This window comes from Equus quagga, chromosome 5 (assembly GCF_021613505.1).
Source record: "Equus quagga isolate Etosha38 chromosome 5, UCLA_HA_Equagga_1.0, whole genome shotgun sequence".
Lineage (NCBI taxonomy): Eukaryota > Metazoa > Chordata > Mammalia > Perissodactyla > Equidae > Equus > Equus quagga.
This window is the reverse complement of record NC_060271.1, coordinates 27,395,347-27,412,460: the sequence shown is the minus strand read 5'-3', so window position 1 is coordinate 27,412,460 and position 17,114 is coordinate 27,395,347. Positions and strand designations below refer to the sequence as shown.

At 42.5% G+C, this 17,114-nt stretch overlaps 1 protein-coding gene across 2 annotated transcripts in view; it reads left to right on the top strand.

Moving 5' to 3' along the window:
* Positions 1–5,624: 5,624 nt before the first annotated feature.
* YTHDF2 (YTH N6-methyladenosine RNA binding protein F2) overlaps positions 5,625–17,114 on the top strand; it is a 32,774-nt gene continuing 21,284 nt past the window's right edge. Inside the window, exons 1-4 of one of the 2 annotated variants that reach the window (XM_046661348.1) lie at positions 5,625–5,970; positions 6,447–6,471; positions 7,046–7,125; positions 9,958–10,159. In XM_046661348.1, coding sequence (XP_046517304.1) covers positions 5,944–5,970; positions 6,447–6,471; positions 7,046–7,125; positions 9,958–10,159 — 334 coding nt within the window. In that variant the 5' untranslated portion in view covers positions 5,625–5,943. Of the gene's footprint in view, positions 5,971–6,446; positions 6,472–7,045; positions 7,126–9,957; positions 11,545–17,114 lie in introns of both variants that reach the window. The other variant, XM_046661347.1, reaches the window with a different exon arrangement.

Genomic DNA, 17,114 nt, shown 5'->3' with positions numbered 1-17,114 from the left:
TTAACAAAGAAGGATTTTATTTATTTATTTTTTGGTGAGGAAGATTGGCCCTCAGCTAACATCTGTTGCCAATCTTCCTCTATTTTGTGTGTGGGACGCCACCACAGCACAGCTTGACAAGTGTGTTAAGTCTGCACTGAACTAGCAAACCCCAGGCTGCTGAAGTGGAGCACACGAACTTAACCACTACACCACGAGCTTGCCCATAAGGATTTTTTTAGTGGTCAACCCATATTGGCATCATTTGAAAAGAAAAGGCATTTTTATATCAAAAAGAGAAATAACGTCAGAATAAAGAACAGTCCTTTACATTGAATAAGTTTAGCTTTATAAAAAGCTCATTATAGGGCCCAGCCTGGTGGCACAGCAGTTAAGTTCACACATTCTGCTTCTCTGCAGCCCGGGGTTCACCGGTTCGGATCCTGGGTGTGGAGCTGGCACCGCTTGGCAAATGCCATACTGTGGTAGGCATCCCACGTATAAAGTAGAGGAAGATGGGCATGGATGTTAGCTCAGGGCCAGTCTTCCTCAGCAAAAAGAGGAGGATTGGTGGTAGTTAGTTCAGGGCTAATCTTCCTCAAAAAAAAAACCACATTACATTGTTATCACCTTTCTCACTTCCTGGAGGACCGATGAAAATTTCTGCTCTCACCTCTAGACTCTGAATTGAATCTTCAAGGCTCCTTTACTGCTGGCTCTTTCTTGGTTCTTGTTCTTTCCTGCCCATGATGTCTCTAACAGCTTCCCTTGGTTACACACAGCTGTGAATTCCTAGTGTCTTAAGGCCATCTGGCCCAGCTGTAGGCCTTTTCTTCCTTTAGCCTCATTCTCACATTGCTCTCTTGATACCTCCATTCAGCAATTCATAAAACACACCTGCACATGACAAAGCCAATCATCAACTTCTCTAGGGATTTCCACAGTGCCTTTCCTTTAACATTCAATTAAGCTAGTTAAGTCTGCGCTTTTAACTTTTTAACACAAATGTTGGCCCTACCAAGTTTTCTTTTTTGAGGAAGATTAGCCCTGAGCTAACATCTGCCACCAATCCTCCTCTTTTTGCTGAGGAAGACTGGCCCTGAGCTAACATCCGTGCCCATTTTCCTCTACTTTATATGTGGGATGCCTTCCACAGCATGGCTTGACAAGTGGTGCATAGGTCCGCCCCCCCAGATCTGAAGCAGCAAACCCCAGGCCCCTGAAGCAGAACGTGTGAACTTAGCTGCTACACCACCAGGCTGGCCCCCACCAGGTTTTCATTAATAAAATGGGGATTGACATTACTAGGGAGAATTTTGAAAATGAGTGCGATAAATTAATTCAACATTTACTTAGCTTTGGATTATAAAGATTAATAAAAATGTTCTTTGTCCAGCAAGCAGTCATAGATTGATTGGAGAGGCAATATGTAAGCTAGGGGATGGTCCTCTTAACCTGGGGTCCATGGGCTGGATGGACTTGGGGAAGGGGCTACTTAATGAGATCATTGGCAGAAATTTGGATGTATGTGCATTTTTCTGCGAAGATTCATTACTCTCATTAGATTATCAACTCAAGACTTCCAAAAGAAAAACAAATATTGATGTAAGCAGATAGTTTTAATACACTAAAATGTTACAATAATGAGATATGACCAATATTATGGGTAAACAAAGAATAGAGCACCTTCTTTCTGCTTGGAGGAAGGCTTTGTTGGTCAGGGTCTTGAAGAACAGATAAGACTTGAGTGGCACAGATGGCAAGGGCATCTCAGGCAGAAAGAACTACATATGCAAAATAATGGGTTCTCGAAAAAAAAAAAGAGTATTTGGGAAAAAGTTGAGGAGCACGAGTACGCAGTGAGAAATATACAGGGCCAGAGACCGGCAAGCTTTGTACACTGTGTGGACTGTAGAGAGCCAGGAGAAATCTTTAAAAATAGGTTTTTACACTGGCAGTTGTGTGAAGTATATAAACATTTCTAACGAGATCTCTTCTCTTCCTGCCTTACTAAGCAGGTGACTTGGGCAATGAGGTCTACTGTTCCTGAAGGCTGGAAAAGTTGGAGAACCAGAGCTCTAGGACCCAGCCCAGCCCATGGCAAAATTCTGAAGAATATGTAAAATCTGCCATCTTTTCCTACTTCTTTTCTCTCTCCTATCCCTTCCTCGCCCTTCGTATGCCCAGGATCTCTTTGGTTTCCATCTTCCAGAGGTCTAAAATGGTGGAACTATAAGGGACTTAGGAGTTATTTTGGTCCAACTTCCTTATTTTACAGTCTTGGAAATAGATTCTGAGTGAGGAAATGATTTACTCTCCGTGTCTCCCCTTCTATCTCTGGCTTGGTGTGGGGTCTTTTGCTCTTCTCTCTCTCTTCTCAGGAAATCTCATGGACTCCTTTGGCTTCAACTAGTATCCCTGTACCAAAGACTCCAAGATTTGTATTCCCAGCCCTATTTTTTCTCTCTAAGCCCCAAACCCTTTGTCTACAGAACGTTTCTATGTGATGTTTTATGTTCTCCTGAAACTCAGCATGTCCAAAGGTAAATCTTTCTCCACTCCTACGAATCTCCTCTGGTGTTCCCCACATTAGAAAATGGCACCTTGGGGCCAGCCCCATGGCAGAGTGGTTAAAGTTCCAGGCGCTCTGCTTTGGTGGCCTGGGTTCATGGGTTTGGATCCTGGGCACAGTCCTATTCCATTCATCAGCCACGCTGTGGAGGCATCCCACATACAAAATAGAGGAAGTCTGGTACAGATGTTAGCTCAGGGCAAATCTTCCTCACCAAAAAAAAAAAAAGAAAGAAAGAAAGAAAAAAAAAAGAAAATGGCCCCTCATCCACCCAATTAGCTCAAATCAAATCAGGTATCATCCTTGATACCTCTTTCTCCTTTAGTGTCCTCCCCCAAATCCAATCACCAAGACCTCTTATTTTACCCCCTAAAATGTCTGGTTTGTCCATTTCTCACTGTCTTCAGTACCACTATATTACACCATTATCTTTTGCCTGGACTTACTGCAATGCTCTTCTAACTCCTAATCTACTCTTTTATCCCTAAATGTATTTTCTGCACTGCAACGAGAGTGAAATTCTTAAAACATAAACCTGGGAATGCTATGCTCCTATCAACCCTTTACTAGCTGATCATCATTTGCAGCTAACGACTAACGTTCGTATTTTTCTCCTTTCTGCCCAATTCTCCAGTCTTACCTGCTGCCACCCTGTCTCTCATTATGCATCAGTCATGCTGGCCTTCTTTCAGTTCCTCACGAGTGCCAAGTTCCTTCCCTGCTTGGGGCCTTTGCACACATTGCTCTCGCATTTCCTTTCCCTCATTGTCTGGTCAATTTCTGGTCATCCTTCAGGTTTTAGCTGAAGCTCATGACCTTAGGGAAAACTTCCTTGCCCCCCCCCCCCCCCCACCATAGGGCAGGTCCACCTATGCCTTCTCCTTGCACTTTGCACAAGTGTAATTGAATAACTATTTGAATAACTATTTGCTTACTGTCAGTTTTTCTGACTAGTCTATAAGCTTCAAGGGGATGTGAACTCTTAAGACTCTGTCCAGCACATTGCGTGGCCCTCAGTAAACACATGTTAAAAGATGGATTGAATGCTGAATCTACCCAGTGGCAGAGCTGAAACTCAAACCCAAAACCATTTCCAGCATCGTATTCTTTTCTCAAACCATTAAGGGTCTGTCCCCATAAACTGATACCCTACTCTCCAGACTTCCTCTCCCTCTTCTCTCCCAGTGATTAAATATATGAGTTACGTGCGTTCTGTTCAGGAGCCTGTTAAAGCCAGTCTGGTAAACTAATCCAGGTTTAGAAATTATCCTTTCCCAAGCATATTTGCATTTTAACTGGGAGCTCCTGGAGGACAGAGAGTAATCCCAAAGGAATAGAAATTTCAGGCACTATGAAGATATCATTGGAAGGAGGGAATGTTCACCATCATCCCTTAATGAGATTATACGAAAGGAACTTCAGTGTACCAGACTTACTTTAATGTCTGTGTTGTTTTATGTTTTTAAAAAATTTACCTTCATAACAAATCTGTTAGGTAGATTTTATTACCCCTTTATCAAATGAGGGAATCTCTGGACGGTTTAATAATTTACCTAGTATTGTAAATCTGGTGGGGAGGCCACTATTTATTCCTCCCCCTCCGAGGATATGACTCCTGGTCTAATCCTCTTTTTTCCCATACCATGCTGCTTTCAAGGGTAAGTGTACGCAACTGCTTCCAGTTTATACATAAATCTTGGCCGTGGGGTTAACTGGCTGAGTATCTTAACAAAAAAAAGGATTACTAGGTTTTTTTTTTAATTCCCTTGGTGGCATCTATGTTCTGAAATTTGACATTTTACTGTCTGCCAGAAGTCCATCACATTTGATGCCTGACCTTATTCATTCCAACCATAAATGTGATCATGGGCAGAGAAAATGCTTTGAGCACTTTGAGCAAAATTATGTTGCAAAATCCAAGATGCTATGTTATTTATTTTACTAGTGAGTCCACCAAAGCCTCCTGTATCCAGGGAGTGGATGGTATCAGGTTGACCCTGAATAGTGCATTATTTATCTGCTTACTACTATTTGCAATAACAAAAGCTACCAGGAGATGCGCTGTCCTCATATCAAATATCCCTGCCTCACTTGGGTTTGCCTCTGATTAAAAATGCTTTTGCCCATCCTTTGGATCTCTGGATTCTGGGTCCTGAAAACAGGATGTCTCTCGGGGGTGGAGGGACACTGTTGTGTTCCTCTTCGTGTCAGATACACCGGCTATTTAAAAGCTTTGTGACCTTGGGCACATTACTTAACCTGTTTCCCCAGTTTTAAATGGAGAAACTGTTAGCTACTTTGAAGATGCGGAAAGCCTCTGTTTGAAAGCACCTAACAAGGAAGCCTAACTCACAGCAGGTATTCAAATAGCGTTAAATTTCCTCCTTCCCAAATAAGGACATTCCCTCTTGATGTCCATAGATTTATAGGTTCTCAGGACTGAAAGTACATGTAAAATTTTGTGTAGATGTATGAAGTGTGTTTTTCTTGGAAAAAAAGCCCACAGTTTAACAGATTATCACGGAGGCCAGTGACTTGGCTAAGAAAGAATTGTAGATTCTCCTCCGTGCAATGCCAAAGGGTGAATCTCCTTTTCAAGGGACAAGATTTTTTGTGGATGTTTTTGTTCTCTGGGCACTCTTTTTGCAGTCTGCTAACAGAAGAAGATAATCAGGCCCCTGGGGCCCCCAACCATGTCTTTCTCGGGGCAGGGTCCCCATTACGTTTCCCTAGGGGCTCTGTGACCCCTCTTTGGGTTCCCCCCCAGATGGGGGTGGGGTGCCATCTGTAGCTGGGAAGGTTTATTTTAAGGTCTCTCAGACTTCGGGAATTGCTTCCTCACTGAAAAACCGGCTTTTGTGTGTTTCCTCAGGCTAAAGCTACCCTCTCCTGGTGTTAGTCAAAACCTCGCGGTGCGACCCCGAACGCCCCCACCCTCCTAGGCCCCAATCCCGAGGCTGTGGGGGCGGGGAGGCAGCGCACGCCGCTTCCGCTCCTCCAGCCCAGCAGAGGGCGCTGCGGCCCCGCCTCTTCATTCCCGGGGTGCTTCGCGCCGGGCCCCTTCCGCGTGGGTGAGTGAATGTGAGAGTCAGCGTCGCGCCGCGCGCGCCGCCCGCCTCCGCCGCTCGGCGCCCTTATTTCGGCTGCGAGGGGCGGGCGCGCGCGTAAAGGCATAGAGACGGGCGTTGAGCTGTCGGGCTAGAGCGTCGCCGAATCGGAGCCGGAGCCCGAGCCGCGCGCTGTGTCTCCGCTGCGTCCGCCGAGGCCCCCGAGTGTCAGGGACAAAAGCCGCCGCCGCGCTGCCTGCTCCCGCCGCCGGGGTTCATCCGCCGCCGCCGCCGCAGCCCTGAGGAGAGTCCGCCGCCGTCGCCACCCGTGAGGATCCGAGAGCCATGTCGGCCAGCAGCCTCTTGGAGCAGGTACAGGCCCGGCCCGCATGCCTCGGCCATTGTGTGAGGCGAGAGGGAGCCTGACTAGGCCCGGGCCCGCCGCCCCCGGTCGGGCCGAGCCCAGGCGGCGCCTCTGGCGGGCCGGGTTTCGGGCCTCGCAGGCTGGCCGCACCCAGCGCCTCGCGCTCAGCCGCCTCTGCCCGCGTCTCCGGGCCCCCGGCCGCGCCGCGCTCCCTCCTCTCAGCGGGCCGCGTTTTCTTCCTTGTTTCCTTCCCCTTCCTTGAAGCGCCGGTTTCCTCGCGGCGCTTCTGGCGCGTCCTCCGCGGGCCCGCCGGCCTGGCGCGTTCCCCCGCCTCCCGCTTCCAGCCTCCCCCTTGCCCCCATCCCTGACGCCTCCCCTCAGGCCTGCTCCTTTATCTCCTTTCGGGCCCGGCTTTAATTTGTCTTCCCTTTTCGATTTCTTCCTCGGACGACTTGCTGCTCGGCGACGTTTCCTTCGCCCGCAGAGACCAAAAGGTCAAGGAAACAAAGGTGAGCCCAGCTCCGCCGGTGGCCCCGGGCCGGGAGGGGGGCCCCCGAGTGGTGGGGGCGGGGTCTCCGGGAAGCGCCCCGGGGAGAGGACCTTTCGGAAGCCGCTTAGTTCGCAGGTGCCTGCCACTTAAGTATTTGACCCTTTTGGTGTGTTCTTGCAGCTGGCCAACAGCTTTTTAGTGAACAAGGAGTAATTCATTAAGGGTGGGGGTGGATGCGGTTTTGAAATGTCCCAGGTCCTTAGTTTCCTGTAGGTCTTAGAAGGCCTTTGTTTTTCATCCTCGTGGATCGCACTCTGGAAGTACTCACATGTGATGGGGGAGGGGAAGCGGGAGGGAATTGAAATCGAGAGGAGCCAATAAAATGACCTTTTTAGATCAACTTGCTCTGGGTGGAGGGAGACATTTTCAGTGACGGATGTTGCTCAGCATTCGCTCTCGTCTTTATCGTTCTGAAATTCAAACTGATTTGCTCTGTTTAGTAAGGTTTTTTCCTCTGGTTAGAATATGTTTGATTAATTTGGGGGGGAGGTTGTGCGATGGAGACACTCCTAATTTGAGTTTTTTTCCTTTAGTACAAAATGGATCTGTACATCAAAAGGATGGATTAAACGATGATGATTTTGAACCTTACTTGAGTCCGCAGGCAAGGCCAGTGAGTAGTTAACCATTTACATGCCTGATCAAAGGGTCTAGTATACCGTTATACCTTCTCCGCCCTGTCAGTAAATCTCTTTTCCGGGGGTGACTTTCTTAATTCCAGTCAATGTGTTGTAAAAACAGTTGTTACAAATGTTAATAGACTTTTAAGATCCCCACCTCTGTTGTCAGCAGACATTGTATCCTGAGACTAATATTGATAACATTTTACAGCGTAGTAACAGTAACACTTGTTTGAGTAATTCTTCCTCCTTACCAAGAATAGAAGAGTGCAAAACTTACAAATACTTCCCAGTGTTAGGTGTTCTGAATTTTCATCCCCTAACCCTTTTTCTTTTAGGAAAATTGGATTCATGTGTGTTGGGAAAACTGATATAAAATCACCTGAACTTTATTCGGTGCTGCAGAACTAGTTAGCGGGTTCTTAGATTATCAGAACTATTTTGGAGTTAGGTGCTCGTTGTAGAGTTGAGCTGTATCTATAGAGACCAACTTTGTAAACCTCTGGCTTCTCACTTAAGAGAACTATAGGACTTACGAAATGGAGTTAAAGGAAGATGAAATACTAAGCACAGAATACTTTAGCACAAACTAAGATTGAGATTTTTGCAGTGCAATCAGTCGTCCAACGTGTAGATTAGTTGCATATAAGTTCACATGTTGATGTGACCTGTGCATGTGGAAACTTGTTTGATTTGGCGGTTCTTTCATATTAACATCTTGGATCCCAAAGACGTGGTCACAAAGTTTTAGCTAATAAATAGAACTCTCCAGACTAATAAACCAAAAGGAAAATTGACAATAACTTATCCAAAATATTCTAAAAGGTGAAGAAGCTTATGGAACATTTGTGTAAATTCTGAACAGATGCTGTCTGACATGTATAATAGTCTTGAATAAGTTCACATGATAGTGCATGCCCATTTTTGGACCTAATTCTTACATAAAGTTTTCACATTCTCTATGTAAAATTTTTTGCACTGAAAGTACAGAAACCGCTTAAGCAAGTGATAGGAGAAAAGTTTTCACAGAAGACAACCAGTTAATCAGGAAAAGTAGGAAAGGAAGTAAAGGAATGAACTATTAATAGTTTCCTGCTATTGAAGTAGTTTGCTTACATAATCGTTATAACAGGGAGAGTGGGAGCATTTGGAAACAGAATTCTAGGTAGTTCTTGTGAAACATTGTGTAATTAATTCAGATTTGTGAGCTCAGGGGCATGTGGGAACCTGCCAGTTAAGGTGTAGGCATTCAGGAATATAGTGGCATAACCTGTGATATTAAGTGTTTGTTTTTTATTTCTCAAGCTAAAGCTTACATGTCTTTTGAAAATTTGAGGGGAAAATACAGATCTTGGTTGAATAGATAAATAACTTGAGAATCTTTGTCCATTGTAGTTTATTGTCAAGAGTATTTCATCTACTTTTTAACCAATTTTTCATTGCCTTGTGTTGGAATAATCCTTTAGATTTAATCCATTGATTATAGACTGCTTTTCTCTACATAATGAGTTTGGGTCTGTTAAAGTTTTAGCATTATCTTCAAGAAATAACTTCTCTTAAACTTCAGAGTGTGTGAAAAGACTTTTCTTTGTTTAAGGAAAATTTTAAATTAGCAGAGAAAAGCACCGTTTTATCAAACCACATCAGTTGAAACACTCAATCTTCAAGAGATGTGTTTTAGTGGCTAGGGAGAAGTACTGTTGGCTTTGACAGTACAGATTTAAGACCTGACATAGTTATGGTCATCCAAGTCTCTTAAGAGCAAAATTCCCTATTGATTAGTCAGTGGATTCTTTTATACCAGAGCTGTTTTGAAGTTACGATAAAGTACTCTCTTTTTTGAGTTGAGCTGTATCTACATCTATAGGGGCCAGTTTTATATACCTCTCACTTCTTGTTTAGGGACTGTTCTTTGAGCTATAAAGCTTTAAAAAAGTTAAAATACTTTTCAGCACAAACTAAAGATCAAGAATGATTGGGGGTTTTGCAGTGTAATGTCTTCTAATGTAAAGACTAGTTGGTGTAAGTTTATATTTCTGGTTGTTATTCTTTAGGATGATTCCTTTTTTAAAGATACGGATTGTATGGTGTCTTTAGAATTATACTCCTATTTTTAAGTACATTTCAGCTTACAGTCATTAATTTCATAGGTGAAGCAGAACAGTGAGTAACATTTTAAATCCTCTGGAAGCCATGGTGCATTTCCTTTCCAGGTTATAATTAAATAATGTCATCTACTGATGTTCCCAGATGGTTTGGCAAGAGGCTAACGCTAAACTAGATATAGTGAACCTTGCATTTTGGTTTATGGTTGAGGAATGGTTGCACAGTTTTTTGGGATAGAATTTGAAACTTCCAGTTCTTTTCTTTTCATTTTGTTGTCTTCCTTAGTATAGTATGGTTTTGGTAGGAAGCTCTTTTGAACACTCCTCCATTATGCCAAAATTCCCATTCCTTCAATCCAGAGATGCTGGTTTTATTAAAAGCCTCATCTCAGCACTTCTATAGAGCAAGACTTACTCTGTTGGTGAGATAATGGCTTTTCCCTTTTCCAAATTGTGCTAAAGTTAAGGCCCATATTCATTTGTATGTCATCTTAACTTTAAATGTTTAAACGTTTCAGTTATTAAGCCAAAATATCTTATGATATAAAAATACCAGCAAGTTCATGGGAAGAGACCGTTTGAAATGGTCACTCTCCTTGTTTATATTAGTGGCTTAAACCTTTGAGTTGTGTAAATAATTGGGAGAGGAAATGTCCTGGTTATTGTTTCATTTATTTTTGTGTTTAGTTTTGATTTACCGTTTTTTTTTTTCCTCCACAGAATAACGCGTATACTGCCATGTCAGATTCCTACTTACCCAGCTACTACAGTCCCTCCATCGGCTTCCCCTATTCTTTGGGCGAAGCTGCTTGGTCTACTGGGGGTGACACAGCCATGCCCTATCTAACTTCTTATGGACAGCTGAGCAACGGAGAGCCTCACTTCCTACCAGATGCAATGTTTGGACAGCCAGGAGCCCTAGGTAGCACTCCATTTCTTGGTCAGCATGGTTTTAATTTCTTTCCCAGTGGGATTGACTTCTCAGCTTGGGGAAATAACAGTTCTCAGGGACAGTCTACTCAGAGCTCTGGATATAGTAGCAATTATGCTTATGCACCTAGCTCCTTAGGTGGAGCCATGATTGATGGACAGTCAGCTTTTGCTAGTGAGACCCTCAATAAGGCTCCTGGCATGAATACCATAGACCAAGGGATGGCAGCACTGAAGTTGGGTAGCACAGAAGTTGCAAGCAATGTTCCAAAAGTTGTAGGCTCTGCTGTTGGTAGTGGGTCCATTACTAGTAACATCGTGGCTTCCAATAGTTTGCCTCCAGCTACCATTGCTCCTCCAAAACCAGCATCTTGGGCTGATATTGCTAGCAAGCCTGCAAAACAGCAACCTAAGTTGAAGACCAAGAATGGTATTGCAGGGTCAAGTCTTCCACCACCCCCAATAAAACATAACATGGATATTGGAACTTGGGATAACAAGGGTCCTGTGGCAAAAGCCCCCTCACAGGCTTTGGTTCAGAATATAGGTCAGCAGTCAACCCAGGGGTCTCCCCAGCCTGTAGGTCAGCAGGCTAACAATAGCCCACCAGTGGCTCAGGCATCAGTAGGGCAACAGACACAGCCATTGCCCCCACCTCCACCACAGCCTGCCCAGCTCTCAGTTCAGCAACAGGCAGCTCAGCCAACCCGCTGGGTAGCACCTCGGAACCGTGGCAGTGGGTTCGGTCATAATGGGGTGGATGGTAATGGAGTAGGACAGTCTCAGGCCGGATCTGGATCTACTCCTTCAGAACCTCACCCAGTGTTGGAGAAGCTGCGATCCATTAATAACTATAACCCCAAGGATTTTGACTGGAATCTGAAACATGGCCGGGTTTTCATCATTAAGAGCTACTCTGAGGACGATATCCACCGTTCCATTAAGTATAATATCTGGTGCAGCACAGAGCATGGTAACAAGAGACTGGATGCTGCTTATCGCTCCATGAACGGGAAAGGCCCCGTTTACTTACTTTTCAGTGTCAACGGCAGTGGACACTTCTGTGGCGTTGCAGAAATGAAATCTGCTGTGGACTACAACACATGTGCAGGTGTGTGGTCCCAGGACAAATGGAAGGGTCGTTTTGATGTCAGATGGATTTTTGTGAAGGACGTTCCCAATAGCCAACTGCGACACATTCGCCTAGAGAACAACGAGAATAAACCAGTGACCAACTCCAGGGACACTCAGGAAGTGCCTCTGGAAAAGGCTAAGCAGGTGTTGAAAATCATAGCCAGCTACAAGCACACCACTTCCATTTTTGATGACTTCTCACACTATGAGAAACGCCAAGAGGAGGAAGAAAGTGTTAAAAAGGTAACCAGCTTACCATTCTTAAGACTTAGGGAAGGAGAAGGAACTAGAGAGAACAGGAGAGGTATTATACTGAACCATTAATAAGAGCTCTGTAAACAACACACTTATCACTTAACAGTTGAACCCTTTATGGAAGTATAGTTGGTCTTAACTATTTGAACCTCAGTGTGAAGGAATGTGGGAACATTAATGGAGGACAGAAATGTGGGCTTAAAGGAAAGCAGAAACAATGTTGGTGAAGAATGAGCCTGAAAGAAATGCAGAGGGAATAATCGAAGTGACAGAATAATGAAAATTAAAGTAGGAAAAGATTGAGACTGTAAAATGGCATAGAAAAAGATGAAAGTGTTGTTGCAATTAACGTTTGACCTAGAGTACTGTGGTTATTTTCAAGAGGAGTTGTGTCACCAAGTCCTGACATAGCTTTTTGAGCCTGCTTTCTGACGACGGGCAGTGTTATGGGGATGTTTTTCAGAACTTTCTTCCTTGCTCCTATCCTTCCTAGTGTTCTGCTTAATTACTTTTTTCAGAACCTTTTTCCCATTAATGTTTATTATATAAAACTTGGAAAACAAGATAATCAGAAAAAGCTGGCCTCTTGCTCTTAACATTTTGTTGTATTCCTGAAGACTCACTCTCTTTTGTTTCCTCTGTACAAGTGGTAATCTTGGGCGGAGTGATGGAAAATAGGTCCAAACTAGAGAGTTGAACTTATTTTGAAAGTTAGTAATGCTGGGTCCTTGAGTATTGAGTGAATGTAAACTTTTACCATTTAGAGAATGGTAAAATTTTGGGGCAGACCATATGTTATCTAGGACTTAGCTGTATTTAAATGTAGGAAGTAGGTGAAAAGATTATGGGCAAGGAGAAAATTTTTTTAACAGATCTATATATAGGGGCCGGCCCCATGGCTGAGTGGTGAAATTTGCGCACTCTGCTTCGGCAGCCCAGGGTTTTGCGGGTTTGGATCCTGGGCGCAGACATGGCACTGCTCATCAAGCCATGGTGAGGCGGCATCCCACATGCCACAACTAGAAGGACCCACAACTAAAAATATACAACTATGTACCAGGGGTCTTTGGGAAGGAAAAGGAAAAATAAAATCTTAAAAAAAAAAAAAAAATCTGTATATTAATGGTTGAGAGAATCCTGAGCAGTTAGCTTCAAATCTAAAGTAAAAACCCAAAGCTAACAAGCTTATATAAATATGTTTTCCTTAAATTTGTCATGAGTTCCTAGGGATCTTACATCTTTGCTTTAGGATCCGAAGCACTTGTTATGCCTCTATAAACGTGTGTTCCTTTGAGCAGTAGGAGGGCTCTTTGGTAGAGTCTGCACCTCCAGAACAGAAAATCAGGTGCATAGTCGTTTAACTAAAGTAGGATGGTTTCCATCTTGTCTTCTAGTGTGTGTAGATGATTAAGAAATGAAGATATGCTTGTCAGTGATGCTAAAAGTATTGGGGATATGGAGCCAGATTACTGAAAAGTTGGCTGTCAGAAAAAACTTTGTCCTTTTTTGTCTTTTAAATTCTCTTCTTCCTTTCCCCAAAGTTTAACAGTTTAACCTGAAATCTGCCATAATCTTGCAGAAAAAGCTAGTTTACTGATTGTTTTTACCAGACATCTGAAAGGCTCTAAAGATGTCTTCACAGGCTCCTCTTTCTAGGGGAACAGGGAAGGAGGCCATGATCCTTTAGGCATCATGTAGTGGCATGACAGATTATTAACGGGTGTGAGGGGCATTCTAGTGCTTGGTTTAACCACTTGAACCGTGCATAATATCTATCCCATATTAAGAATCTGCTTGCTTTCATCTGCAAAGTTTTGTCCTGCATCTTGTGATTAAAAGCAGAAAGGCAGAGAGGAATATTTTTAAGAATGCGCAGCATAGATACTAAGATAAACTTGGGTGTATTAGAACTAGTGAGGAAACTTGGGTTTAAAAATGAAGTAGCAGGGGCCAGCCTGGTGGCATAGCAATTAAGTTTGCACACTCCGCTTTGGTGGCCCGGAGTTTGCTGATTCGGATCCTGGGTGTGGGCCTAGCACCGCTTATCAAGCCATACTGTAACAGATGTCCCCCATATAGTAGTGGAGGAAGACGGGTACAGATGTTAGCTCAGGGCCAGTCTTCCTCAGCAAAAAGAGGAGGATTGACAGCAGATGTTAGCTCAGGGGTAATCTTCCTTAAAAAAAAAAAAAGAAAAACGAAGTAGCACATTTGAGGACTGTTAATTTATGTAAACTTTTAATCAGGTATGTATTTGTATTAAATTCGCTTGAGTGGTTCATTGAATGGTAATTGAACTTAATAAGTAGGTGTAAGATTCATATGTTGGAATTGACCAGCCTTGTGGTGTTTTCATAGACTGTGATAATAATCAAGGTTTAGCGTCTTTGTTAAGCTAACTAATGGATCTTTCTTAACACCATTCCATAAAGACTTTTGATGAATGAATATCCTCATTGTTCTGAGGCTGGTAAACAGACCACCAAAAAGAGAAATAAAAAAAACTTCGATTTTTACTTGTGTCAGATTACTTTTTAGTTTACCTTCTGTAAGAAGAGCTTGCTGAGGTTTCAGGAAGGTCCCTACGATTGCTTCTAGACCCAGTTACCGTTTCAGTCAGTATTGCCTTAACTCCTATGTTTGCCCACTATTATCCTTAACATCCTTACGTAACTGACTGTAAACTGTTCTTCCAGTCTTTATTAGGCTTTCAAGACAAAACAAGTTTCATGAGAACGGACGGATAGCTCTTTGAGGCAGTAGACTCCCTTAGGTGGGGTGTTGGTGTTCCTTTGTATTTATAATATTGCAAAAAATCTTAATGCCAAATGAGCATAGTAACACGATAAGTACGGAAATAACTTAAACGTCGTCCTGAAAACGTCACAGCTATTCTAAAGTTCTGTGTATGGGCGTGTATTTGGCAGAAGACCCTGAACGGGAACTAAAGCCGTTTTTGCCTAGTATTACTGATTTCTTCTGTCACCTGATCTAATTCAATATCATAGAACCTTCAAGCATTGGATCTGCCTGGCTTGAAACTTCCAGCAAAATTTAGTGACATCTTCCATATTTGGTTACTCTATTGTATACTTCAGATACTATTTTGCAACCTGCTTTCTGCTTTTGTTTAGAACCTTTCCCTAAAGGTTAAATGTTCTTCTGTGACATCACTTTTGATGGCTTCATAGTATTCTATCATAGATTTATTATAATTTACCAGTCCGTTGTTGAATATATCAGCTACTTTTTAATTTTTCTAGGTAAAGTAACAGTACAGTGAAATTCTTTGATATAAATATTGATTCACATCTGTCCTTTAGTGTTATTGCTGGGTCAAGGGATGTGTGCTTTTAGAAGGTCTTGGCTGTGCTAAATATTGCCATATAGGCCTTTTTCTTACTGAAAAATTTTTTGAGAGAATTACTGTCAGCTCTTCAGAAAAGTGAGTTTTCTCTTTGTCTCAACTTTGGAATAGTCTGGCATAAAGGGAGAGTTATTGCCTCCATTAATGATAGGCTTTTTATAAATCTACTAATATTGGTTTAATTTTTGTCTTTCGTTTCTAGCCTTTTAACTATAGGTAAAAATAAGAAGAACGTAGTAGAGGGAACTAAGGACTGTATAATTCTCTTAAAGGTTAGCCCAATGTTAGACTCAGTCAGGCACTTGGGTAAATGATTTTTCTGAATAATTGGAAAGCTAATGGGAGAGTAGGGAGAGAGAGTGAGATCTAGATAAGATATGATTATAGTGACAATAGCTTAAGGCATATATTTTTAAAAATTTCATTGCTATTAAGTGAGAATAGCAGGATTTCTTAAATAACCTCTGGAATTATTCCTGTTTTCAGGCAGAAGATCTAAAAGTAGTGACTTGGAGTGTGTTTGGGTATGCTTAAAATTTATGCTTTATGTTAAGAATTGAGATGAAGCTATTCATCTTTTCTTCAAACAACTTTACTGTGTGCTAGACACTACAGAGAAACCAGGAGTGTATTGTCAGGGAGCCTTACATTAGTGACAGGTAACAGTACAAAACAGAAAGTGTTTTCTCAAGGTATGCACAGGGTACCAATTTGGAAGCTTGAAGATTGCCTAACCCAGCCTGGGGCATGGGTGGATTGGTTGTAGAAGAATCCTGGAAGAAGTGATCTCTGAGCTGAGCCTTGAAAGATGTATAGAAGATAGCCAGAGGTGTTTTGGAAAGAGTGAAGATAGGTTCAGAACAGCCCAAATCTGTGACACTGTATAGATGATAACTTGGAACAGGAATTTCTGTACAATTCAAGAACAAGTGTAATTGGTATTTGTGGAATGGGTTTCCCAAAAGGGAACTTTGGAGATTACATTAGGAAAAGGGAGTTGAATGAAAAGTTTATGTAGTTTGATGTGGAAGGAATCTGCTGAGACAGGTACAAAGTTGGCTTTAAGAAAAAAGGACTAGATTTTAAAAGAATGAGGAGTAAGGTGTAATTTGAATCAGGATGGAGGAGCCGTCTTATTTCTCATCATAATATGCCTAGTGTTTAGCAGAGTATTTAGCATAGAAGAGATGAATTTAGAAGGGGAATATGATAGCTGTTATCAGATGCTTCTAAAATTCTGATAGGTTTATTCTCCTTACCAAAATACACTGCTAGAACCAATGGGTAGATGTTATAAGGAGGAAGATTTTTGTAAATGAAAAGGAGAACTTTCTAAAAATGGAGTTCTTAGTCACAGGAGAATTTCAAGAAGAGACTGAAAGAACTTTTATTAAAATATGTTCTAGAGGGCCGGCCTGGTGGTGCAGCAGTTAGGTTCACACGTTGTGCTTCGGCAGCCTGGGGTTCACTGGTTCAGATCCCGGGGGCGGACATGGCACTGCTTGGCGAGCCGTGCTGTGGCAGGTGTCCCACATATAAAAAGTGGAGGAAGATGGGCATGGATGTTAGCTCAGGGCCAGTCTTCCTCAGCAAAAAGAGGAGGATTGGCAGCAGATGTTAGCTCAGGGCTAATCTTCCTCAAAAAAAAAAAAAAGTTCTAGAGAAGATTCTTATATGGGGTAGTGTAGACCAGAGAAACCAAGGATAAGAGAAGAGTTAGCTGGCCCAACAGAATATTTGAGGTTCATGGAGAGGAATTGATGTTACTAAACAGGTCTTTTTTAGGAAGGTTATTGTTTCTATTCTATAATTTCTGACCTAAATACTTATAAAAAATAAGAAAGGACTTGAGGCTAGAAGGACATGGGTGACAGAAAGGATTGGTGGATTCCCAGTGAATATTAGTATAGGTTAGATATATGGGTAGTTATTTTTTAATGTATTTACTGTGTATTAATGAGAAAATTGTTACCAAGGATGTTTAGAGATTTACTTGTCAAAGGAACATAGAAGTCATTATTTAAGAGAAATGTTTCCTTTTTTTTTAATGTAGTTTTCCTACAGTGTTGGCACGAGTAATGTTTCTCTTTATAAGGAAGTTTTTTTTTTTTTTCCTACAACCATCTTTTTCCTCCTAAGCCCCCCCTTTTTTTCAGTGGGAAGGATTCGCCCTGAGCTAACATCTGTTGCC